The sequence below is a fragment of the Meleagris gallopavo genome, chromosome 4 (genome assembly GCF_905368555.1).
Source record: "Meleagris gallopavo chromosome 4, MGAL_WU_HG_1.1, whole genome shotgun sequence".
Lineage (NCBI taxonomy): Eukaryota > Metazoa > Chordata > Aves > Galliformes > Phasianidae > Meleagris > Meleagris gallopavo.
The window spans coordinates 10153307-10180207 of NC_139407.1; the positions used below are offsets into that span (position 1 = coordinate 10153307).

The 26901-nt window shown below is 37.0% G+C and overlaps 1 protein-coding gene across 7 annotated transcripts in view; it reads right to left on the reverse strand.

Annotated features, from left to right (window-relative positions):
- Window positions 1-26901, reverse strand: part of INPP4B (inositol polyphosphate-4-phosphatase type II B) — a 304378-nt gene that overhangs the window by 173648 nt on the left and 103829 nt on the right. For all 7 annotated transcript variants that reach the window (XM_085222120.1, XM_085222121.1, XM_085222119.1 and 4 more), the window contains 2 exons: window positions 12468-12586; window positions 10599-10715 (listed from right to left, as the gene is read on the reverse strand). In XM_085222120.1, the coding sequence (XP_085078246.1) occupies window positions 10599-10715; window positions 12468-12586 (236 nt within the window). The remainder of the gene's footprint in view (window positions 1-10598; window positions 10716-12467; window positions 12587-26901) is intronic.

Here is a 26901-nt window from a genome sequence, read left to right on the forward strand (position 1 = left end):
ATTACTTCTTTTTGAAAAGCTGCCAAGTTATTCCCCAGGAACAGAGGCAGTGGAGGATCTATAGCTGTAACAAATCAAGGACCTCCTCGCTCGATTTCGCTACGGGTGCTGTGTGTCAAAATGCAACCCTTCCAAGCATCCCAAAGACACAGTGAATATTCCTTCTAAAGAAAATAAATCGTATCTGTCCCATATAGCACAGTTTTTTCCATTTGACTTTTTTTTTTTTTTTTAGTAAGGAAGCAGACAATCCTGTCTGAAGTAATCTCAAAGAGAGAGTTTTCCCCTCCATCCTAATCTGCATTTTAAGACAAAATGAACCGTGCAACTGCTCACAGTGCAGATGCTGCTGCAACCAAATGAATTAGCTTTCATCTCAGCGTTTATAGTGCAGCAGAAGTGCTACTGACTGCTTCTGATGCAGTTAAACTTCTGGCAAGTGAAGCACAGGACATATAACTGAGAAGCTGAGATCCAGTGATGCTTCCAGGCATAAACTTGCAAGGAAGTAACACCCAAATAAATTTGTGCTAACAAATCCAAAGAAAATCCTGTGCTGCACTTTACTCTGCTGTTCTGCTCCACAGGAATAGCAATTTTCTTCACATCACCTAAAAACAGTTTAGTGATGGATGTCCACACTCCTACTATACAACTAAATACCAGAGCAGTGCAGACAAACACACAAGACACACTAAGTAGACTTCAACTTTCAGCAGAAATGATTGCGTGCATCAAGCTAGATCATTATTATACATATATCCTTAAAAATAAATATATGTTTCTGCACAGAAATGTATACACCAGAACTGGTGCAGACATACAGCTCTTCAGTGCATACAACAGCATGCCTGCTTGTCTGCTTTTACGCAAAAAAGCACTTGGATAATTTCTCCCTACTGAGAGACCTCTGAATTTCATCTGCGGATAGCTCAGATACAAGTTTTATCATCAGAATAGACAGGGCACCATTTGGTAATTGATGTATTTGGCTTTAATCTAAACTAAGTTACTGCGATAGTTCTAAAAGCAGCTACAGCAGTTCTGCTTAAAATGCTGCGCTTAACTGAAACAAGCTGAAGCCTGCAAAGAAAGCTGGTAAAGAAAAACAGGATGAGGGTAAAGAACTATACTCTCATATCCCTTAAAATTCAGGGGGGAAAGTAGGAGGAAGGGAGGGAAGAGGCAAGAAGGAGAAGAAAAGAAGGGTGAGAGCGGATATATGAAAAGCATTTAAGAATAATAAAATTGCCAGAATAAATATCAACAGCTGCATAATACTAAAGTATTACAGTGACAAGAACTCCAAAAGGGGGAAAATAAGTTAAAACCCTCAAATTCTTAACACCCTGGAAAGCTGAAACAAAACAGCAAAGGGACTAAATGTCATCGCACTGAAAATCCCAAAGGTAGGAAATGTATGTATTAACTCATTTCCATTTATACAAACAGAATAAGCTATGACTGCTAACTTACATGGGGATTTTTTGTACTTCCTGTTCCCCATGCCTTGAGAGATCTCTGAACGAAGTTTTTCCTCAGTCATTTGTTTTTGATACATAGCATGCACTCACTATGACTCCTATGCAACAAAAATTTGAGGCCACTGACACTTTCCTTGATTTGACTCAAGCACCAGACTGTGTGTACACGTGTAATCCATTCCAGAAGAGCCACACCACCACATTGCAAAAGGCTTGCTCAACATTGAAGTATGTAATACTCTGTATATACTTGCTTTTTCTGCACCACGATATACAAAATAAGCACAACTGGATATTCAGAGGAAAACAGAAGGACTAGAGAAGAACGGATTACCAGCGCCATATCATTATGCCGTAACTATTTTAAAGCAGTACTTTTAAGACTATTTTGTAGATGCCTTTCTGTTCCGAACCCTGGCTACAGAAAAAAACAAACTGATTTCAGAAATAATAGAATAGCTTGGGTTGGAAGGACCTTACAGCAGACCCAATTCCAGCTGCCCTGTCTGGGTAAGAGAAACATCCCAGGAGACCAAGCTGCCCAGAGCCCCCATCCAACCTGGCCTAGAATGCCTTCAGGGGTGGGGCGTCCAGTGCTGCTCTGCGCAGCCTGTTCCAGTGTTCTGCCACCCTCCGACTAAAGAATTTCCTCCTAACATCTAACCTAAATAACCCCTCTCTTTGTTTAAAAGCATTCTCCCTTGCCCTACTACTATCAGACCATCTAAAAACTTGGTCTTCCTCCTGTTTAAAACCCCCCTTCAAGTACTGGAAGGCTATGAAGGAAGCAATGAGGTCTCCTTGGAATCTTCTGTTCTCCAAGATGAACAAGCCCAACTCCTTCAGTCTTTCTTTGTATATGAGGTGCTCCAGACCTCTGATCATCTTTGTGGCCCCCTGGAGATTACATCCATCCTCCTGCTTCGTTGCCTTAGGCTATGAGAATACCCCACATATTCCACGAGGGTTTAAGCACACCTTTTAGGCAATAGCTTGTCAGTGACTTGATTTGACATTCTTGGAAGCTTTTTTTTTTTTTTTAAACACAGAATTACATCACCCAGAGAAAAGCAGTTAGCATGAGCCAGTGACTCCTTGGTAATGATTCATGATCTTACCAAGTAATAAACTCAAGGTGAGGGAAGTTAGTTGACTTCTCAGTGTAAAGAAATCAACCCCCCAAAAGTCTGTTAACACCATGAAACAGCTGATATACATTTCAGTATGGGAATTGCTTAACACACTCAAGCCTCAAGCTCAATCACTGATGTTCATTCAGAAGTATAACGTTAGGTTTTTCAGTCAGACACCCACCCCTAAGAATTGGAGTCAGTCAGATATTGAGAAAAAACACTCTAAACTTCAGCCATGCCACAGACTAAGTTCAGCCTTCTCATGGCTTCCTAGCCTTCATTACATCAACTGCACATCCTTTTTTAAACAACAGTACATCACAGGTGTCAAAGCTTGAGGGACTTTTTTTTCCCTCCCTTTACCATCACGCGGTCTACGGTGAACAGGATAAAACAAAGAAGAGGTAAAAAAAAATGTCATTTCTGGCACGAAGAAAACCAAGCATGGACAATTTCAGCCACTGGAGAATTTGTTTCCGTAATACACTGTATAACCATTATATAACAATGCTTTGATTAACTGTAAAACTCAATGATACATGCATTTCCAAGGAGACTGAAATTCCTAAATGATTACAGGAGCCTTTCAAGTTTACTCATCTAATGTTTAAAATACACCGGAATACAAAATATTTAACTAATTTACTGAAAGCTATTTACGATTCTCTTCTAACAAATTTGCTCAAGAAAGTATCACATACATCCAGTGCATACGATACTTCAAAAAAAAAAAAACACACAAGTACTTGCATGGCTTTATAAGTACAAAGTTTCAAACAAACATGTACTGTTTCTAGCATATCCATAATTAATCCATGTCCTAAGAACACTTTTGTTATGGTGTTCTTCCATGCACATGGTGGAAGGTAAATCTCTGATAACAGACTGAATTTGTTCTATTTTCAATTTCCCTGAATACTTACAGCAAAACTTCAAAAGAAAAGTCAGTTCTCTAACTATTTTAAACTGCCTTCTTTTGTAACACAGATGTGTAAGCAGACTTATCGCTGTTAAATATACATTTCTTTTCATGTTATGCAGGAATATTTTTTGGAATCAAGTAGCAGATTTTAAACAGATAAGACCTCCAATTTTACCTCAGTAGTTTTAAATGCCTTTGAGGAAGTGAGATGCTTGAGAATTTGAGAACAGATAAAATTTTCAATATATTAAAAAACAGATTAAAAAAATGCAACGAAGTTCCTTGATTAAGTTCATTAGTTCAAAACCTGGTTTTGAAGAAAAAAATTAAAATGAATTGCTTTAGTGAAGATGAAGAGGCAGTAGCTATGCTGTAAGCATTGATTTTCCTTTATTTTTCAGGAGTTAGTGCAATAGAAATTAGTTAACTGTCGAAATTAATGTCCAATTTTGGCAGCAAGTGAAAACAAGGCATGAACATTTTTTGCTGTAGTATAATAAAAATTGCTTGTAATAGGAACTGTTCTAAAGCCTAAATTACAAGGGGAAAATACATGCAGAAAACATGGAAAATTAAGCAGGAGGAACTCAAGTTTTGATTTTTCAAGATGTTAAGTACATCCACTTAAAGTAACAAGTTCTTCTATATCAGTAAGAGAGGTGCATATTGGAGAGAATGTTTTCCAGGTAAACTACCTACCTATAATTAATCCAACAGGCACAATGAAGCTTCCCGTACTCAAAAAAGTTTTCTTCCACTTTTTTTTTTTTTTTTTTTTTTTACTCTGCAGAGAGTTTTTCTCATTTAGATCTACCCAGAAGCTAACAAAAAAGCACTAAAATTGTTGCATATATAATTATTTTAAGCAGCTACAACTAACGGTAAACCAATGATATTTTCTTGAATATCAATTTCTCTTTCATATGATTTAGCGTTTGTGCTGGTGTGATGGGCTTAACTTATCATTCTGGCAAAAAGTATAGTCATCAGTAACAACAGACAGACCCTAGCCTCTCAGCTATTCAAGCCATCCTGCATGGCTGCACTGAGCATAAGGAAATCCTATATATTTGCAACATCTGGGCTGCCAGGAACCTGATTCCCACCTTTCAAGACTCCAGTACCCAACCAAACAGCAGCCCAGGCCAGCCTTCCTTGGGAGCTGAACATGCATATACAAAGAACTTATAGTAGAATGATGCGTTTGCAAGCTCTTGAGACAGTACTAGAGATGTTTGAACAACTGTATCTATACTACTGAAACCCTTACGTAGTTGAAATCAATTCCACAGGAAAAGATTACCATGTGTTTGATGTTTCCCTTCATTTAAAATGAGAAATACCCTTTACCAAAGAATCAGCTCTTACGGTAAGCATTTCCCTGACAGCTGGTAGAAGTAGCATTTGATTGACAAAAGTAGGTTAAAAAAAATGAAAATGGAGAATCAAAAAAGAGCAGATGATGACTTTCCTTAAATGCACAACAATGGGGAGGAGTTTGCTTCAATTAGTAATATATATAAATAAAAGAAAAAGAGAAAAAGTAAGAAGAAGAGGTGGATACTTTCGAACTGATGGACTTCTGCAAAACCAAAGCCCTCCCACTGGATTTTCAAGGCACAAAGAGCAGGTGAGGTTACAGATGGAGTTCATGTTAAGCACACCTGCAACTTTCATCATCTTGACGCTTACCTTCCATTCTTTTAGAGATCCCTAAGATGTAAGAAACTTTCCTCCTCATACTCTCAACCACTTCAAAGAAGGAATTTATTTCAATCTAAAGCCAAATGAAAGGAAGCAGTTTGAATTTCCCTTTATGTTTCCAGACTTCAGAAATACTGAGAAAGACTGACAGTAATTCCTTAAGGTGTGCTCCACCTGCACGTGCCCAAAAGAATAAAATAAAAACGGATGTCCCTCCATTATAGTTCCAATAATGGCATTTGGTAAGAATATAAAGTTTGAGGCAGAAGAAAAATTGAATCACTCAAGTATACATTCATGAAAAAATTATTACTTGATTTTGAAAAGAAACATGAATAAAGCATTATTACAAGTATTTCTGTGTTAGGGCAGTGACACTGAGCAGCACTGCTTTATTAAAAAGAATGAGATAATAAGAGTTTCTAATTTAAGGCAATATTTCCGTACAAACCCTGCAGAGATGACAGTGAACAGAACTGAGAAAAGGAAGAATTTGAAGAGCTTTTTCATTAAACAGAGAGCACTTCGAAGATTACTTAGGTTTTAAAGAAAAAAAGAAACCTAGCCTCAGAAACTTCAGTGTCCACAAGAGCAAGGCATTAAGAGCACTCTGGCAGAGGCAGCATGCAGGCAGGCGATGTTCGGGCTTTCACATTTATCCCTGCTCATGCATTTCACATTCCGCTCTGCAGTGTTACTAATATTCAAGCCACTGGCCTCCTTCAGCACAAATGGCAAACCACACCGGGCAGTGCGGTGGTTCTGTCATACAAATCAGTGCCCACAAGGGAACTTGGAAGATTCACTTGGATTCACTTCAGATTTGGTTTCAAATTCAACTCAAAATGCCTCTTTTTTCCCCGAGTCTTCATTTGCCACTTAACCCAGTGCAATTCTGCTTTACAAGGGATACTTGCTGTACCAAAAAACACACACATCCAAAACTACAGTATTAGAGTTGCTGTTTATATTTGGAATATCCCACGGATTCCAGCAATTATACCTACCCAAAGGAGACTGCATCAACCTGCTGGTATCATCTGTTAAATCTTAAGCCTTAGTTATACACAAAATTCGATACAATACAATTTTAAAGCTTATTGTCAAGCTTCTGGATTGTATTTCCTCCTAAAGAAAAATGGAATCTGCAAGGAGTGCTGCACAGATCAGATACACAAACTTGTCACAGGGCTTCTCTCTCCTGCTTCCACAGCTTCTCCATGTCTGCATCGACAAGAGGCAGTTCAAATCACTGCACAGAACACTGCATCAGTACATACCTTGAGACCTCACTGTATTTAAATCAACACAATTCCAACATATAAGACAAGAACATTTTCAAATCCACTCTCAAATCCATATATTAAGATATTAAGCTGTGTCAGTAACTGCATTAAGTCAGATCAAATCAGATGCAGATGTGGAAACACTAGAATTGATTGTTATAAAACCAAGTAAATTAAAATAGATAAATGCTGCAGTGCTTGCAGTGTTCTATACAAAAAAGCACAAAACACTTGCTGTAAGACCCTTATTGCCTTCTATTGCTCTGACAAGAAATAGTCAGATTATTCAGGTCGGATATATTTGGGAAAATTTCTTTTCTGAAAGAGTAGTCAGGTACAGGAACAGGCTGCCCAGGGAGGTGGAGGAATCACCATGCCTGAAGGTGTTTGTGTGTGTCCACGTGGCCCTTTGGGATGTGGTTAGTGGGCACAGTGGTGATGGGTCGACGGTTCAACTAGATGATCTTAGAGGTCTTTTCCGACCTTAATAATTCTGGAGTTCTATAAGACACAAATGTACATGTTTTCACCACGGAACAGAAAGACTGCTGCCTCCCAAATCAGTCGCCAGGCATTCTCTCCTCTTAATATAAAATGAACTCATCTATTTTTTATCTTCTGCAGATCCACCATGCAGCAATGTTACCTGACTTCTGCTACACAGTATTTTTGAAGTGAACAAATCCTTCTCAGCACTACAACTTGACAGACTGAACTGGACAAACCAGCATGCTTATAGAAAAGCTAAGAATAGCATGCCTGTGCAACAGTCAGATAGTGTTGATATTTCAAACAGCATCTGAGCCTCTAATTCCAGTTTTCCTGGACAATGGTTTAAAGAACAGGTGCAGCCCAAGCATTAAGACAAAACTCAAGTATCAAAAATTCTTGAAGACAGCACAGCTCAAGCCAGAGAAAGAATCTTGCCCACGGCAGGATGGAGAGAAGATCTTTCTGATGTAGAAACAGATGTCACTGTACATTTTTCAGAACATGACACCACTCACTGTTTTGTATGCCTGGCTTTACTGGATGTATTCAAATTATACTTTATGATTGCTATTAACTTTTTGATTCCAGCTATATGAAAGTAAAGTAAGAATAGCATCATCTCTATTGGAAGTTTCTATTTACATGAAAATTTATAGTCAATCACCATTCGCCATTAACTAGGAAGGCTGGCCAAAATAATAGAATTTGTATTTCTTTCTATTAAAGAGTCACAACTACAGAAAACCTGATACAGCCAAGATTTAATTACCAAGAACATCAGACAGACACGCATAAAACGCAAAAAGTGCAGCTAGAACATCCAGCATGTCAAGCACACTGAATGTGATACCAGCTGCACAGCACTTAAGCATAATTAAACTGCTCTTCTCATATAAATGCAAGTTAAATGACAGACAGAAAGAAGGTTATTTTAAAATCTCTTTTAGAAGAGCAGCATACACAGCATATCAGCACTGCCAAAAAATATTCTGGTTGTTTCTCATTGGGGAGCATTCCCTTTGACTTTATCATTATAACCTGCTTGCACAAGCTGAGCTGCATCCAATTATTTTCACCTCACAGTAAAGATCCAATTGCTTTAAAAGTAAGGCCGCCTCCCAACAATCCTCTGTTTGGGGCAGTAACATCCTGCTCAAATTTTAATTAATGCTCAAAATTCACTCCTTAAACAAGTGTATTTCTGAACTGCAGTGTGATGAGCGATACCAGATACTGTGGAATGGTTAACTGAAGTCGTAGAAGTAAAATAGCCTTGACATTGTGAGAGTCTTTTTACCGTGGCTTTTTGCCCAATTCCTGCAACATATTCAGCAGTCACATCCAAGGTTTATTCTGCCATAAATGGATCGCTTGCATGTGCTGGCAGCAAATCTGTCTAGTCTGGAAGCAGGGACTAGCATAGTACAGAAGACTTAAAAACCTTGGTTTCCCCTTCATCCTACATGTATTACTTGTGCTGGTATCTGGAGAGATGGCAAGGATACATGTTGCGGTCATAAGCTGTCACAGCAGCTTTTATGAGCTACAGAGGCCATCTTCGTTGTAGCCTGGATAATCCCCACGGTAAAACCATGACTCTTGGAACAGCTCACTGCCAAAGGGATGCATCCCACTTCTTGGATCATGAAACAAGCATTGATGTCTGTAGTGCTGTAGCTATGCGGGTAATGCTATCAAGCTATCTCATTTAAAGTCGACTTTCATGAATCCAAATGTATCTCCAGACTCAAAAACATCACCTGAACTAACAGGAAAGTACAACGGCTTCAAATTATAGCGAAGGAAGTCACGGCATTACTTTTATCCTTGCCGATATTCCAGAAACTGAAAATGAAGTCTAAATATTGTCACAAATGAAGTATCAACCTGGACGGCCCGCAGTCACTCACACACGTAAGATGTAATTCGAGGTATGTTGCATACAACATCTTTTTTCTTATCTACAGCCAGTTTTAAGCAGTTAAAATATTTTTAAAAAGGCTAAAAGCATATAAAACAGATGGCTTTAATGTTTTCTAATTTAAAAAGAAAAACATTAAGTCTTCATAGACTTAAGCTACATTGATGTGATTACCTGGGATATACTTTAATCCTGTACTTAATTATAAGGAACAGTTATAAAAAGTTGTTCAAAGTTACCAAAATTATATTCATTCTCTAGGCTAGACCTTTCATATGTAATTCTTCCTGTACAAGAGGTACTATATCAATTTCAAGATCTAACTAGAAAAAAACTGGAGGGATAGATCTACAAATCTAGTTCACTTTTTTCTTCCTTACAGATAGGATATTTTTACCCATCGTGCTGTCAATCACAATAGCTTAGAAACTGGAAGGGATTATATTGCAACACTGAAGAAAAAGCAGATATGATTTTAAGCCCTGTAAACCGTAACGAAAAATTAAAACACACTAATTCTGAAAAGTGTGCACATTCCCTTTCCCAGTTACTTTTTAAGAAACAAAAAGAACGCTTACTATAAAAGCCAAAAGAAATCCATATTCTACAGACAAAAATACTTCACAAATTCCCATTAGAGAGCACAGTGGGGAGACAGAACCAATGTATTTACTAATGAAGATCTAAAACTTAAGCAAACATATCAACTTATTTGTAACCTTTAAATAAATTAAGTCGTCTAAACATAACTCTACTCATGTACGTAGTTCAAAGACAGTCAGAAGTTACATGTTATGGCTTTAATTTCCTTCTTATAGATAATGAATGCACGCACAATCATGACGTGAGCTTCTATGGTCTTTAATCACATCGGGGGCCAATTACAGATACACAATGAGCAATTCGGCTAATTGAAGACAGGTTTCAAGGTCTGCTTTCAATGGCTAAGTGAAACCTATCTGTCACAGAAGAAAAACACAACTCCTATAGGTCCTGCATAACGTACAGCTCTTTATGTCTGTCCTAAATCACCCAGAGTACGTAACGTGGCACTCAAGGCCTTTATCTGACACTTAAATCACTCATATTCCTAGTTATCTCCGTACATCTTCTGAAGTAACTATCTGTCAGTGTAAGAAACTGACACTGTATCTAACAATGCACAACACCGGAACCCCAAACAATTCATCCTTAGTGACAGACGTGATCTTGGATCATTAAAAATCAACACAAACCACAGACGAGTAGCAGGCATCACCATGCAAGACTTTAAAAGGAAAACATAACCAACCCTATTTCCCACCTCTTTCCAGTATAAAATAATATTTCTGAAAACTTGCTCATGTTGCTATCCCAGTCTATTCCCTATGTTCTCTGCATTCGAAAAGTACATCAGAGAAACCCTTCATTTTCCAGACATATATGCACTGATTCATGTAACCAATTAAACAATAGCAAAGGATCCATCTTAACTGAATGGTTCTCTTTCTCTATTCTGTGGTATGGTAAATGAAATGAAGTGTATCGCGTAAGAGCAAAGCCAATTGCACATGATATCATTTTGCCAAGCTGCAAACCTGCTGAAAAGGGATGAAGAACACCATGGTGGAAATTCAATTCTCAGTAAGATTTATGCAAAACAATCAAAATGCTCACCGTGTCTTGAGATTTATCTTTGACATCATAGACCGTGAGTTTTATTTTAGTCTCTTCATAGATGGGGTATTCCGGTGGGAATGTCACACCAGTCAGAAAGAGTGGATCTCTTGTTCCCTGTGCAACACAAGTAAATATTCAGTAAGGTAACAACTGTGCAACACGTAGCACGCCATTATGGATGCACGTACAGAAACCACGGTCTCTTTAGCAGAAGTGAGCTGTCTATCTCTCTCTGCTGCATAAAGCTTAGTGTTACAAGAAATGAGTAACAAACCAGACAAATTTAAAAATCTGTCATACAGGAAAAGAATTTAAGCGGTTCTGAAACAGCCTATGAACATGCCAAACAGTTCAGCCTGCAGGCATCAGCATCTGGGCTAGTGATCTGTAATAAAAAAAGGTCCTCCCTTCTCCTGTGATGCTTTTGTTAAAGTATTTAGTTTCACATCACTTTAAATGAACTAAGAACTCAGCCAAAAATATTGAGATATCTTAGATAAATCAAATTGAGAAGTCTATAGAAATGCTACAGAAAATCTTCACATTAAGGATACTGACTTTTTTTTGCAGGGATTATAGTTCATCTCTTTAGACAGTAATGGACTAAGACAACATTTCTGTGCTTTGTAATTCCTTAACTCTTAATTATAACAACATAATAATTCCCAAACTTAAACTAGTATTCTTAAATTTTCTGTGAAGATTTAGTATAATAAATATAATTTCGCTTGCTGAAATTAATTTTTCTTCGCCCATGACACCTCCTCCCCCAAAGCTTGACTATGAAGGAAGCTGAGAGCCTTGACAACAATTTCAGAGAATTATTCATGCCCTCAAACATGTGCTATATCAAGACACTGCCTTAGGAAATGTACACACTTGTATTAAAAAAAAAACAACCACATCTATTACATGTACTTTATAACATTGTTCCAGATTGTCTGCAATGAAACATCCTGATCAGATACAAGATATTTGAGGTAAGCAGTTTCAGGATGGTTAGTAGTTGAAACCACAACAATTTAATGTAGTAGTTGTGTGAAACTTTAAGATCACAAAGAGCTCTTGAAATATTACCAACTTAACAGTCAAAACAAGCCTTTGGTGAAGTAAATTGAGGTGTCTATTTCTACAGTAAGACTTTTCTATTCTTAATGAATCTCTGCAGTAAACAGCAAAGTGAATAAGTAAGCTATATACCTAAACTGTCTGTTCAGATTAAAACAATTTCATACTTAATTGATTTTTGTTGTTTCTGATGCTAATGCTTACAGTGCAAAACAAAAATGAGCAAAGCAGCCTCAGACATCTTTTGCTCCAATACTTAATGCAAATTACTATCATGTATGTTACGTCTGTGCGTTCATATACTTTCTCTTAATCATAAAAGTAGGCTAATATTTTTCACATTGCAAAAAAATCAACTTTCCAATGGAAAAAAGAAATAGACCAAAAACCAGAAAGTGTAACTAACCATATAACATGCCTCTGTTCTTCTGCGATTCAAAAATACTTTCCAAACTCACTGTACTCTGAGTTTACCTTTATTTTACATAGCCTTGCTCTTTCATGAAGAGCAACTATTCACTGTTTCAGTCTAGACCAACGTCTGAAGAACTGGAGTATTCTGTAAGTTTTTTACTTGGAAAAAACAGAGCTTTCATGAAAAGGCAAGTTCAGTACTAACTGTTTGTCCTGGTTAAATGCCAAGAACTACAGAGCCGTCTTAGGTATGCTTTGCTAACAGCCAGTGTGTCCTTCCTTACCTAAGACTGTGCACTAACTTGTTTCATTTCTTCCTCACTTTCTAAGGAAATAACAAAATAAGAGCAATTAACACGTTAATTGAATAAGAAAGACACTCACCTCCACGATTTCAGTACTTGAATACCTCGTCAAAACGTGCTCTGCTGGATGTACCACTGAGACTTGTATAAACGTATTCAGCTTCCGATCACGGGTAGCAGTCACTAGATCCTTGCATGCTGGAGATAGTACAAAAGAAAAATAAAATACTCGAAAGAAAACTCTGGAAAAAACTCTGCCACAGGCACAGGACAAAGCAGACTATGCTGCAGCTCCAGCTCAAATCTCCAGAGACAAGCCGATTTAACAGAGGAAGTCTCTTGGAAGTAACTTACAGAAATAGGAAGTCACATGCTGCAGAACTGAACTGAGATTTTGTTTCCACTAAAAATACTTGCAGCTTCTGCAAAGCTCCCTACCACAGGCTCATCAGCTCCAGAATACACATGTGCGCATGCATACCCTCACACTCGCACACATTGGGATAGCGGGCACTTTTACATAAGCATTCATTTAATTTGCCATGAAATCTCTTAGCAGCCTGACTTGACCATTTCTTTTCTGAGAGTTTTCCAGCATATGAACACTTAAAAGACATTCTAAGCCAGTTAAATGCTATCAGTGATCAGATTGGTTTACATCGTCTGATGTCACATTACAAGCTTTTTAGAAGAACTCATAATAAAAATCTACCTAATTAAAAACAGCAAAACAATTCTTTTGTCATTGACTGGCACCTATACAAGAAGAATAACTGATTTCTGGCTACTTTAGACCATTATTAAAACACATTTTACTTGAAAAAATATCAAGGAATTCAGTTCTTGTTTAATAATTCATTTTTAACTTTGCTTATGTGATACAGATGACTGAGTTAATTTTTTAAACTAAAATACTTCAAGCTTTCTGACATAAAAAAAACACAACAAGAAAAAGACAACAAAAGAAGGAACAGGAGAGAAATAAAATCACCGTTAGCTACACTGCAGATAGGACATGTACTGATACGGCATACACTGGCTCCAAGTTAAAAGCCATCCACCTGACTACATCCACCACATTCAGTAGGGAACATGCAACAGAGAATACTAAAATAGGATCTATCCAGTATTTTTTGCAGTTCATTGAGCAACGCTGGAATCCTAGAATTCAGAGGCAGAAAAAGAAAAGCCTACCATTTTAGAGAGACTATTTGTTAAGAAAGAGCTAGGGACATTGTATGGAGATCATTGCCAAACAGGGGCTTCCTCAAGTGCAGCTGACCTTTAACTTTCTAAAGGTGAGTCAAATTATCCTCTCAGCAAGTAAACCTGGTCTTATGAGAAAGCAAGGAAAACTCAGACACAAAAGGCCAGCTCAGCTTGGTTTTTACCATTTTTTGCTTTGGGCTTGCACCTGCCAGTTGAGGATTAAAGAAAACAGAAATGAACCATCCAGCCTTTTGTTAGTACTGTTCCATAATGGTTACAAGAACAAGGAAATAATTAAATCTAAACTTCATGGAATACCTTAAAGTTTCTTCTTACGCCCGAATTTCCAATGAAATCTCACTGTAAAGCCTGAAACTGACCTTATAATTTGGTGATAAAAGTAGGATGGCAATAAAGGTTTGTGCATGGATGGAGTCCTTATGAATTCACACCAGACTTCAATAGCAAGTTGCCAGCAAATATTTACTTCTTAGGCTCGCTACATTATTGAAGTTACCCTCATTATCTGATAGTACCTGAAGAATTATTTTATTAAATTTACAGAAAAGTATTTAACTAACTACAGCAAGTTGGGCAGACAAGTTGATCTGAACAGTTGATCACAAAACTCTGATATAAAAAAAACTAAGAGCAACCACAACTGACATAAGGAAGCGGTATCAGGTCATCAGAAATTGAAGATACAGCCATTTTCACCTGAAATACTAATCTTACACCACCACCCAATCCTTAAATCTGTTCTGTTCTTCTGCTTCCTCTGTTCTACTCTACGATTCCATTTTTAGAATACAGCACACTTAAGAATGCTGTTTCAAAGGAACAACGAGTGTAAATGTTCTCTTCAGGAATCTGGAAAACTAACCGTCAGAGTCAAATTTTTCACAACCATCACAAAGGAAGGGAAGGGTGGCCAACTCAATTCAATGGATCTCCAGAGATGACAGGAAAAGAGACAAACTCTGGAAAAGTAGAATAAAATAAATAAAATGAAATAAAATAAAAATTAAAAAATTAAAAAAACAATTAAAATATTCAGCTTCTGGCAAGAATCCTACAACTAACCTCTTGTAAGAAGTACTACTGCATTCTGATTGGAGGTAAATCCCTCAGTTACTAACAGCTTGATATACATACGGGACATATCAAATACATTAGTAGATATAATGAACTCTTCTATCAGCCAATATCACAAGTTTTTATCCTACTGATACGTCTCAAGAAATAGGTAGAAGAGCACACTAAATGGCCACTGCCATGGTGAGCATAGGAGACCACTGATTTTTTAGAAGAAAACTCAATCAGTAGATCCTTTTTTTTTTTTTTTTTTGTAAAAAAGCAGCCTAACAAGATGTTGAACTTTGTTGAGTGAAGTTGACTGAAAATAACTGATCTGCATAACTCCAATTTGAGAGATCCAGCAGGAAGTATCAGAAGACTCTGGCAGCCTCCAGAGAAGGAGGAGGAAAAAATACGACAAAAAAAATCAACTATTTGAAGACAAAGTTATTTGTGTTTACTGTGACACTGAGTCACTGCCATTCACTGCTATCCTTCAGTCAGAAAAGATACTGAATAAGATTGTCACTAGCAGAGAAGAGTTGCAGTGACCTGGAATTTGTCAGTCTGGGCCAGAACACATCATCATACCCCTTAAAAATGGCCCAACTAACACATTTTAGTTTAAGTAACTTTTCACACAAGAATAGGGCAAGTTTTTTTTTTTTTTTTTTTTTTTTTTTTTTTAATATCATATCCACAGTCTGGCCAGCTCCACAGCACCACACTGAATTACTGTTCTTTCAAATAGCAAAATCTCTGAATATAATAGGACTTCCCAAAGAAAGACTCTTTGGACAAGGTGAAACATTACACAGATATGCAGTGAGGTACAGGATGCACACTGCGTTTAAATACAGCTGTTGAGCATCGACATGTTAATCAAAACTTGATGAAAAAGCAAATACAAAATGAATAATAAGGCTGCTTTCCTAAGACAGTGAAAGCGGGTAACATTACATGAATATACTTCACATCACAACCTACCATCCAAACAGACTGTATACACACTACTCCTCAATACTTCACTATTCTGGAAATAATTTTACAAAAAACCCCACATCAAAACTCAGTGAACTGAAGTGACAGCTCGTATTTACATGCCTGAAGTATATGAATCTACTCATTGTGACCGCTGACTCAGTGAGTAAGTGCCTGAATCATCCACTGCCCCGGTGATCACATCTCTGCTAAGCATACTAGCATACAATGAATGTTTAAGGAAGAACTGCGGTAGGAATAATTTATGCTTTTAAATCAACAAAGAAAAAGTTAAGATGGCAAGAAGAAACTATTCCTCCATGTAGTAAGCAAAGAAAATAAAAGATAACAAAGGAACCACAACCTGAGGAGCAAGACAAAAAGCTTAACAGAACAAATGCTGTAGAATATATTTTCAAGTTTGTAGTTATGTATTTTGCAAAATGTCGTGGCCTACGTATATAAACTGTCTTACCATGTAAAATGCCTCAAATTAGGAAATACCTTAATAGTTATCATTCAGAATTTTCTAAGTGATAAAAATGAAGAATTGCTTCATTGCGGTAGCTGTTCTACAGGTAATACTGCAATATTATTCCTGAATCACAGTAGATAAATACTTTTCTGCTAGTTGTGCCTATACACTGTTCTACATATTCCGGTACCACTACTACGTATATAAGCTCTGTGTGCAGTAAGCATAAGCTGTGCAAGTAAACATTTGATTCTTGAGTTTTGCCATGTGCAACATTCTAGTGTTCTCTCCTCTGCACAAACATGCAGGCTGTGATCTTCATCTTTCTGTGTGCACTCGCACACAAAGTCAGCAAAAGAAAACGCCTGCTTACTGTTTGCTTGTAACTGGCTATGCTGTAAAACAGTAGCAACTTGATTCACTTTTTCAGTAATAGTGTCACAGAAGAAAAAAGTAGTCTGGAAATTCTTCACCTGAAGCTACAGTTCAGACCAGATGCTCAACTATGCTCCAACCACTGAAACCAATGGATCTGGAACAAATTAATCTGGTAGAGGAACAGGGAGAATACAGTACCTCCCTGAGTTGGAAAAGCTCCAGCAGCTGGAACAAACTAGGTGTGCAGAAAGAATGAAAGACATTCTCTGCTCAAAGTTAGAGTTGTATAAAGCAGAAAGCCAAGGACTATACCAAAAATTAGGAAGTGACGTTGATGTTGCCATGTTTGTCCATTTTTGTTAGTATATAGCGTATAGTACGAAATAACAGAACACTGGTGAATGTCTTATCAGTCTGCGGATTCACACAGTTTGCGTATCAGCCCACACGGTAACTTCTGAGGTAGCTTTTCCTCTAACCAGTGATAGAAACAGCACGATTCCCCCATAACTTCTTCCCTTTCCATCTTCCACACTTAGATAAATTCCAATGGGCCGGCAAGGGACAGTAATTAAACTAAACAATATCCCTGTTTTCTCCAGAGCTTGTTATTTTCTAAGCACTCCCAATAGAAAATCCGAAGTATCTGAAGAAGAGAGACATGGAAGAAGCTCATCTCTCATATACATACATATTTACATAAACATACTGTTCAACTTTTTTCATTTCATTGGCATTACAGCAGCATTATTATCCCAAAGCAACATAGTTTATAAATACTAATGTACAGTCTGTCTTGACAGACTAATTAACTGAGGTACAGATATTCCATAGTCAGCAAAAGGACATACTTAATAAGAACACTACATTTAGACCTGTGTTATAAGCAGAACATTAAACAGTACTTTTTTTTGCTGTTTTTTTTTTGTTTTGTGGTTTGTTTGTTTGTTTGTTTTTTCCTCTGCCCTGAGGAGTGGTGGAAGGGAAGAAAGCACACAAAGTCACTGCTTCTGCCTTGCCTTCACTGGGCACTACTTAGCAAGACTGCTGAAAAGACGACCTTCATCCAAGAACACAAAGGCTTAGGAATAACCCAACTTTGGAACAGACAGGACAACTTTGGGCACATGCTTGACCTTAGGAGTGTAAAGGGAACTGAAAGAGAGAACAGGAGAGAGATGTGTTCTCTGTGTGGCAAAACATGCCTGAAAGCAACCAAGAGAAGCGTTGGAGGACTGGTATTAGCCCAGAATGGTGTTTATGAGCAGCTTCCCAGATAGAGTCTCATAATAAATCATTACCTAGGGATTAGAAAGAACAGACTCCTACAATGGAATGAAGTTCCTTCCACAGCAGATTCCAATTGTGAACTCCCAATAAAATCCACAGTACAACACTGAATACTAGGAAAAGAACGCGTATAGAAGACTGCATTTGGACCATGCATACAAATAAGTCAAGCTCCACTAATTTTTACCTAAGAACAGCTCTAAGATCACAGCTCCCATATCTGGGGACGAGAGATTTGTATGAAAATACAAATATATCTCTCTTCTCTAGAATGTACAGCTGGTTGCTAAAGCAACCTAGTTATATCACAAGTAAACGCACATAAGTAATACAGTTAAGTATTCCTCAGGAATGCTTGTAATTAACAGTGGGAAGAATTATTCTTTTTTAAACCAACTATCCAAGGAAAAAAAGATGATGAGGAAGTCATATTACACAAAAACAGCTCCATCACATTTCCACAAACAGGTTTGAAAAAAAAAAAACAAACGTTATTGACACTCACTGCAACCAATGTATCAGTATACTGAGCAAAAAAACAAATCATTATCCATCTAATCTGCAGATAAAATAGTACAATTAATTAGTAAACACTCAAAGAGGACAGAAGAATGATCTGTTGGTTAGAAAACACTGTATGCTAATGGAGAGTTGAGACACGTGATCACACCCATGAGTGCTAAATTCCAAAATAAGCTCTGCCAACTCCAGGTTTTGCAGAACTAGATAAATTTCATTTTGTTGCATATTTTGTGTTTTACCCAAAGCCTAACGCTGGACTAGAGCATTAAGTACAGGACTTTGAAATAGTATTCTTCCTTCTCTAATAAAGTAAAATAAATGCAAAGTTTTAAAGCGTAAATTTGCTCTGCCATTACCAGGAGCAATAATAGGCGTTTCCTGAGTGTGGGTTTCAGTTTTTTGAATGCGAGAGCAGACCTTTTCCCACACTGCTTCCCTGCCATTCAGCCTAGACAACTCCAGTTATTTATAGAGCTTAAGCATAATAGATGCAAGAGAGTCAGGAAACTGGCTGACTGGATCAACATACAGCTCACAGGCACGGTATTTTCAGCGCTGAAATGAATGCAACAGTACTTGTGCGAACCCTCATTCTGCGCAACTGGTATTTGAGCAGGGTAGTTAACCCATGACTAACTTTTGAGTGATGACCATGCAGGGAGCAGATCATCTAACATCACATTCTAGCTTTATTACACATTTATAATTGTGGTTAAGATGTCCGCCACCTCTGTCTTCTAACTTAAGCTATACACTGGCATCGAGGTCACAGAAGTGTGCTTCTGGCATTAAGTCATGAAACAGATGATAAAACATTATGGAACAGTATTTTAAGAATTCTTGAACTTTTGAAGCTCAGAGTGTTTCTATCATATAATATCATACTCAGTTATAAAAATGTAATTCTTTCCAAAAAGTTCACATTCCTTTATAGAGCACATTGTGTAAAATGGTACAAAGAGCTCTGTTCTTCTCATATTCTGTAGCAGTTGCAGGACAGCAAAGCACAGCTTTTGCTGTTTTACATTTTTCAGTTATCGATTTTACCTTCAGCCCAAAATTACCCTGATTCTCCCACAACCTATTAATGGTATTTATGCTTTGCCCTGAAGGTGTCTTGATTCTTTGGAGAGTGCAGTCAGAAAAGGAAAGAAGGAAAATGCCCAGCAGCCTAAATAAAAACTGCTGTACATAACACATTCCAAAATATATTCCTATCAAAGTATGTTTTGATATGAATCTGCTGCTGTGTTACGGATGTAATTTATTTTGGCATTGCTGGCATTTTAGAATGCCACAGAAAGGTTTAAATGTCCTGGAAACAGAGCTAAATATCACTTCTCCCTTCACATTTTCCCAATATTCTCATAGCCAGTTTCTAATAAAGAAGAAAATTTGCTGTAATTACCAGTTTCCCACTATCCTATAAACTGAGTGGCTACAGGTTTAAGCTCCAAAAGAAGAATTAGAGTAGTGAACAGTATGAAGACTTCCTTTTTTCTTTTAACTACGCATTCCTTTATACTATAAGCTTAAAGCAAATATATAGAACTTAAAAGAGACTATAAATAAAATATATAAAGTTCATTTTCAACTTCTTCCATCTCTGCAGAAATAAATTTACAAAAAATACTACCAATATCACCAGAAGACAAAAAGAAACAAGTGCCAAGTCTCACAGTTTTCAGTCTGCCGTATCTTTTCTTGTTATAGCAGCATACAGTGCTTACTTTGACAGAAGCATTTATATAATATAGTGCTGTATCAGTTGACAAATGAAATATTACATAGTTTTGATCCTTACTGCACATTACTTTACAATTCTCTAAAGCAATCTTTTAACCCACAATGTGAAGAAAATGCAGCTGTTATTTAGCTTTACCACAGATACATTTTTTAGTGTGCATCCTTATAATACAAATTCAGAACTGTTGAAGAAAAAAGTTTGCTTTTGATAATAAAGGCACAAAATTAAGCAACACAGAGTCCAGCAACTACAGGCTAGCCAACTATGTCATCACAGCCTGTCGTCCACAAAAACTGCTAGTGCATATCACTATCTATTTCTTCTTCAAATAGCAACGTAAAAAGAAACATTAGTTAAGGGCTAAAAGAAATTTTCATTTATTGCTGTAAAGTGATCTCCAGGTGAATTTGACGTTAACATGGAGAATGAAGCATTGCTTCTCTTAATCTCAACTGAAGCAGATTCAGATCTCAGTTGAAAACGCTGCTAGTTTTAAACTCAGTTCATTTACCATTGTTATAGTCAAAAATCTTTCCAGATTTTCTTCATCTTTACGGACGTTAAGAATTCTGGTCTTTGAAGACCAAGTTCTTCTAAATTCAAGAAAATAAAATTCTTTACTCATCCAATCCCTGTAAAATATATTTTCAGTGCAACATGGAGGTTTTTATGTCATGTTGTCAGCTCCAACGCTTGTTTTCAGCATTTAAACAATATTCCACACAATATTCAAGCTTTTTCTTTTTAATTTAGTGCAGTCTATTTTATTTCAGTTTTATATTTATATATCACACAGCTGGAAAGAACTACACTAAAAACATGATTAACCAAAAAAAAAATGTAAGTGTCCATAGCAGTATTCAAAACTTCATTATCAACGGAAGATGTGGGCAAAATAATAAAGAATATAAGTTACTTAGTATGTTCTCAGTGAATTCCTTCCAAGGACCTCAGAGTAAGTGAGACTGCTTGTAATGTCCACAGCACCATGCTGCATCCAGCATCACACAGAATTGTGCAGTGCTTCGAATACAATTCTGTTCATTCAGGGCCTGCAGGGGAGCTTCATTTTCAAGTCAAACCTCACTGTAGGACACGTATTCCAAAAATAAGTACATCTAAAGCTAATGCATTCAAAAAGAGAGGGTGACTTTAGTTTTCTATTAATTAGATGTTTTTCTTTTTATAGAACTTCTGATCCCTCATAGGAGGATTAAAACAAGTCTACTGGGAAACGTTTTATAACATGAAAGCATTACTGAAATTATTTCTATAGGCATATTTAGAGGTGTATTTAACAACAGAGACAAACATTCAGTAAACACAGCGCATTATTTTTAAATACCTAAAAGTCAAGAGATTACGCTCTGAGCTACTTCACAATGTTTCTATTATACTATTGGCCTAGCAAAACAGAACTGTTTCACATCTGTTTAATCATTACTAGTTTGCACAAGAGGCACGAATAAAAGAAAAGGACTGTTGTAAACTGCAAGTCATTTCCTTGCTTTTTGTCCCCAAATTATCCAAGTTCTTTTGGTTTTATAAGGTGACTAACATCCAGCAGAAAAGCAGACAAGGAAAGACATATGAGGAAACCTCCAGAAAATTCTTTAAGTGTTTTGCAGACCAAGCTGGAAGACCAACTGCAGGATGTGCCAAGCAAGAAGTCAAGAGTCAACTCACAAAAAGGCAGATGCCCACAAGTGGATTTTAAACAGAGTACTTCACACACCTGCTATCTAGTTCTGGAGATATTTATAGTCTCCAGGTATTTAAGCTTTCAACTGCAAGAGATCCTAACATACACAAAGGTCAATTTCTGAGTATGTTCCAATCAACCTAGCTTGGACAACGCTGAGCAGCAATGCCTCTACCTCAGGTCCTGTCAAGATTTGCAAACCACACACCTATCCTCACAGTCCTGGGCTGGCAGGAGGTGACAGGGCACAGCTGCTAGTCCATGCTCTGCAAAAAGCATCAATGCTTATTTCCTTCACAACAGACCCAGCGGGAAGGCTGAAGGAGAAATGATGCCAGTACCCCTTAGAATTCAGTTAAGCACTGGACCAGAAAGAGGTCAGATGCGGTTGGATCCAAGTTTATCATTCTGTTCATCGCTAACTTAGCAGCTACAAAACACAGAAAGTCATTAACTGCATACAAACAGGCATTCAAATCATCCTCTTGAAATCACCCCACCTTGATTAAGCACTAAAAAGAAACCCCTGCACCCCAAAAAAGGTGAAGAGTTACTAGCAGCAGGAATAGAGGAAAGAAAATAAGAAAATGAAAGGTAATTTCTATATTTCATATTAAAATTGTCACTGAAATTGGATCAAGGATACAGTCATCATCCTTCAATGAGACTTCAGAACTCGGACCCACCCACTTGGTAAAGGGCACTAATAATTAAACTGTCACCCTCAGTTCGTCTCTCAGCCAAGCTCGTCATTAACTTTTTCATGCATGGAAAAAGGGGAAAGTTGCAAGTCAGGATGAAAAGGGTCCATTCGAATTTTACTTCTGGCCAACAGTGCTGTAAATATGTATTCAGGAACAATTTTCTGCTCTACGTTTACATTTTACAAGCGCTTGTGCTATTAAGTCTCCCCTAAGAATATACAGAAATAAACAAACAAACCTTCACGTGCAAATATGCAGAAAATAACATTAGAATATGCACTAATCAGATATTATCTCAGGCAACCAAAATTTAATTTTCAGTTTTGCTCAGCTCTGCTTCCAACTTGCCCAACTTGTGCCTTCCCAAGAAACAATTCATGCTGATATCAGAAGCGTGTTTACCTGAATCATGCTAAACACACCATGAAACATTTAATAAGAGAAGTTCCCTAAAACTGCTCTAGTTCAGACAGATGGCAACAATTTTAAGATGACTAATTCCAACACAATAAGAGATTTTTTAGAGATCCTGAAGGATTTCTAGATCAAGCCAACAAAAACCTTATTATTGATGTACGCTACAGAACATTTTAAGAGTCAGTTATAAGCCAGTCACTAGCAGTAGGCTCTAAAGGGGGCCAAAAAGACTTATTGTTAAATTACGTGGCAAATCCCTGTCACACATATTCCAGAAAGACTGTGGTTGTAAAGGACAGGAAGTCAATCCCAACCCCTCTGCCACAGTCCAAGGAACTACAGCAGGATTCCCAGTACTCTGTTGAGTTTATTCATCTCGAAGGATGGAGACTCAGCAGCCTCTCTGGACTGTTTCTCTGTGTTCTGATACAATTTCAAATATCTTAACTTGCTTCTTTTTGTTTATTACACTTTCACAGAGTATAACTGAGAAGAATATGGCTCCTCATCCTCACTACCTCCCATCTCCCTCCAAGTATTTATACACATCATCAACTGCGTATAACTTCTCCAGGCTGAACAAGAGAGTCCTAGCTCTTTCTTTCAGCCTCTCCTCACATGCTCCAAGTTCCTTAATCATAAATGTTACTTTTTGCTTCCGAAGTGACTTAGTCGAATTATTCAAACATACAATCTATTTCTTACACCTGTGCAGCAGACCTCCCAAAACCATATGGGGCATTGGACAGCAGGAAAAACTAACACTTCAGCTACTAAAATACAAAACAGAAAATAATAATGACCCTTAAGTAATCTTTGCTGTATATGCTATTTTGCGTTAAATGGAAGTTAAAAATTAAAGCAAAATTAAGAGACATTCTTGTTTGATGAAATCAGTGCTTTTAGCAGGTGAAACAATAGTTTTATAGAACTTATAAAAGTGAAGTTTATTCTTACTAATATACACTATGGACTAGACTAACATGTACAGCTGAAAATATTCTGCAGACACTCTAAGTCTACTCAGTCTCTCTGACAAAGACACCATGTTTTAAAAAAAAATTTCCCAGACAAAAAGTCAGCATTCTGGGAGGTAGGGAAAGGCTGGAAGACAACAGTAGTGCCAGAATTATCATCTAAATCTTGATACAGATAAGAAAGTCTTACAGAGTTTTCTGTAAGAACAAAGGAATACTTCAACTTGAGCTGGCTTGTTGCTCTCTGTGTATAAACATCTGCAAAAGAGATGCTTCTCAATAAGGGTCCCCTTCACCCAGAATCACAAACTAATCACTTGCAGTCATATCATTCACTGCGTATCAGATAAGCACAAGGCCATCAGGTCATCTAAGAGCTGTACCTCAGCTTTGTTGGTCATGCAATAGGAGAATGGATTGACTGACAGCCTCCTCCAGAAAAATGTTGTCACAAATGTTCTTTCACTAAAGAACTTTCTAGATAAGGTAAATCATCATCTTCCCTCTCCAGCTCAGTCATCAAATCTCACACGTCTTTCCCACTCATGCCATTCCATCATTCTGGCAAGCTAAAGATTAAAGGTGTAATAGGCCACACACATGCATACCCCCACCCTCCAAAATCAAGGCTCAATTCATGAGATGTAAGAGGTCACGTGGAAGTCACTACTAAAGAGTCACTTGAGAGAACGGGGTTCAAAAACTGAATTGAAAGAGTACATAGGCAAGAAAAACAGAAGGAAATATGCAAAGTAGGTGATGTAATTTTTAGAAAAAGCAAGAAGATAAAAATGAGGAAAAAAGAGCAGCGGTGTGTGTGCTGAAAATAACTTCTCTTTAGTTTAATGATCCTTAATTCCAATGAACTACTTTTAAAATACCCTGGAAATACAAGTTTTCAGTTATGTCAGATTAATTTAAAAGTTTATGTTATGTTCACTGGAATGCCTAGTACTTCAGAAGGCAAGCATTAAGCTCATAACACTAAGTAACAAATTAAGGTAGCTACTGAGTCGGTTTTTTCTTTTTTTTTTTTTAATACCTAAGTAACAAATTAACACACTCAATTTTGACATAATCAAATGACTACCTATATCAACAAATTCTTCAATAACTCTGGAACTCTTCTCCCAAGTAACTCTCAGTAAGACATAAATTACCATGAAGGTTTCTGATTGCTTTGAGTATTCTAGCTCAGGATCAGGGTGAGTACCCACATTGGTAAGAATTAAGGTAGAGTAACCCATGCTTAGATTGATCTTCTGTAGTTTTTCTGCTTCCAGTCATCCTCATCAGGGACTGAGCTCATACTCAACCTCCCAGAAAACTTCACATCTTTTAACAGATACACATACCTTACTCCTTTGAAATTTTAGATAGAAAAGAATCTGAGAAAACATGAATCAGCATTTATGAAGCCTACAAAAGTGTGAGGTAGACCAAAATTACCATTTTTGGTATCAAGAAGAAATTGAGTTTACTGAAGAGAATCACAATTTTATTTATAGATCTGAATAAGGAATACTATTAGCTTCATTTTCCCATGGCCATATAAACATTGATTTGATTTGATTCATTTCACAATTTGCACATTCCTAACAGAAGTTAATCCTATTATCTGCTGCATCACTCGAGAACTAAGTTGATAAAACCCTGTCTCTCAGAATGGTTACATTCTGTAAAAACCTTTCAAGTGTTAAATAGCTTTTCAAATTCAGGTATCTACAAACTTCTAAGCAGTTTAGCCATAGCTATTCAAAATTAGTCTCCAGATGCATTTATATCAAAACATGACAGTCACAATCTTTATTCTACCACATTTAAAAGAAAATGTTTTTCTTAGTCACAGCCCTGATTGGTACACATTTGTATTTACAAGATCCTCATCTACTTTTCCCTGGCAGATCAAGGGAAAAAAATAAATGCTTAAAAGCAAAAGTGTTCAGGAACAAAAGAGACTGAAATTACACAGAGGTGAAGAACACTACCTGAAACACCCTCATAGTTTAAACGACTCATATTAGGAAGTTTGCTGTTTCCATCATACTGGAATATGCTGCATCACCATGATCGACCCAATATTCCTGGTTCATCACATACTCTGACCCGCTTCAAAGCAAATAAATATCACTGCACTTAAGTTCACCATGGCGAATAACTGTTACATAGCAAGGTGTTGTACAGAACTCAAATCTTTATAACATGCACAGAAATTAAATTTACAGAAGTCCTACGTGCTTACTGAACATCATTAAGAAGCAAGGCATGCCAACAAGTTGCAAGCATCTCCATGACCGCTCCTGTGAACAATTACCTCTTACAAACACAAAAACTCAGTCAATAACACAGCAAAAATGAGTCATGCTATAGTAGGTATATAATGGGCTGTCAAACACTTCATATTGTCATATAGAAAATCAATATCTATAAATGTATATTTCTCTACTCAGATTCTACATATATCTCTCTATAATATACAGAGAGAATTCACACGAATCTAAGTCAACAGAAAAATTACAAATATGAAATATTTTACATGTTATATGTGAAAATGATTGCTCTCTTTGTATAATATTTCTATTTTTGTTATGTAATACAAATGTCATACAAGGAGAATTTTTCAAATAGCAAGAAGCAGCCAGAACACTAGTTGAATAGCTTCCCAACTTTCACTACTGAGGATTTTTTGAGCCTTGCATATTCAGTGATACAATTAGCACAGACTGATATTTAAAGATTGTGACAGAATGAGGCAATGCAAATTAAGACAAGTCCTACCCTATATGAATAGAAGGATAGATTCTTGAATTTATTTTTTAAGGTTTGTTTGGTGCTTTTTTTTTTTTTTTTTTTTTTTAAAGAATACAGATGGTTTAATATAGTGAATACTGTAAGTTCGCAAGCCAAGCTGGCATAATGCATTACACCAGAGTGGGAGGGAGGACAAATAGAGAATGTTGTAACCATCAGGTGGAATGGGACAACCTTATACATATATTCAGTTACTTCGATGAATTAAGAACACAAAGCCAGG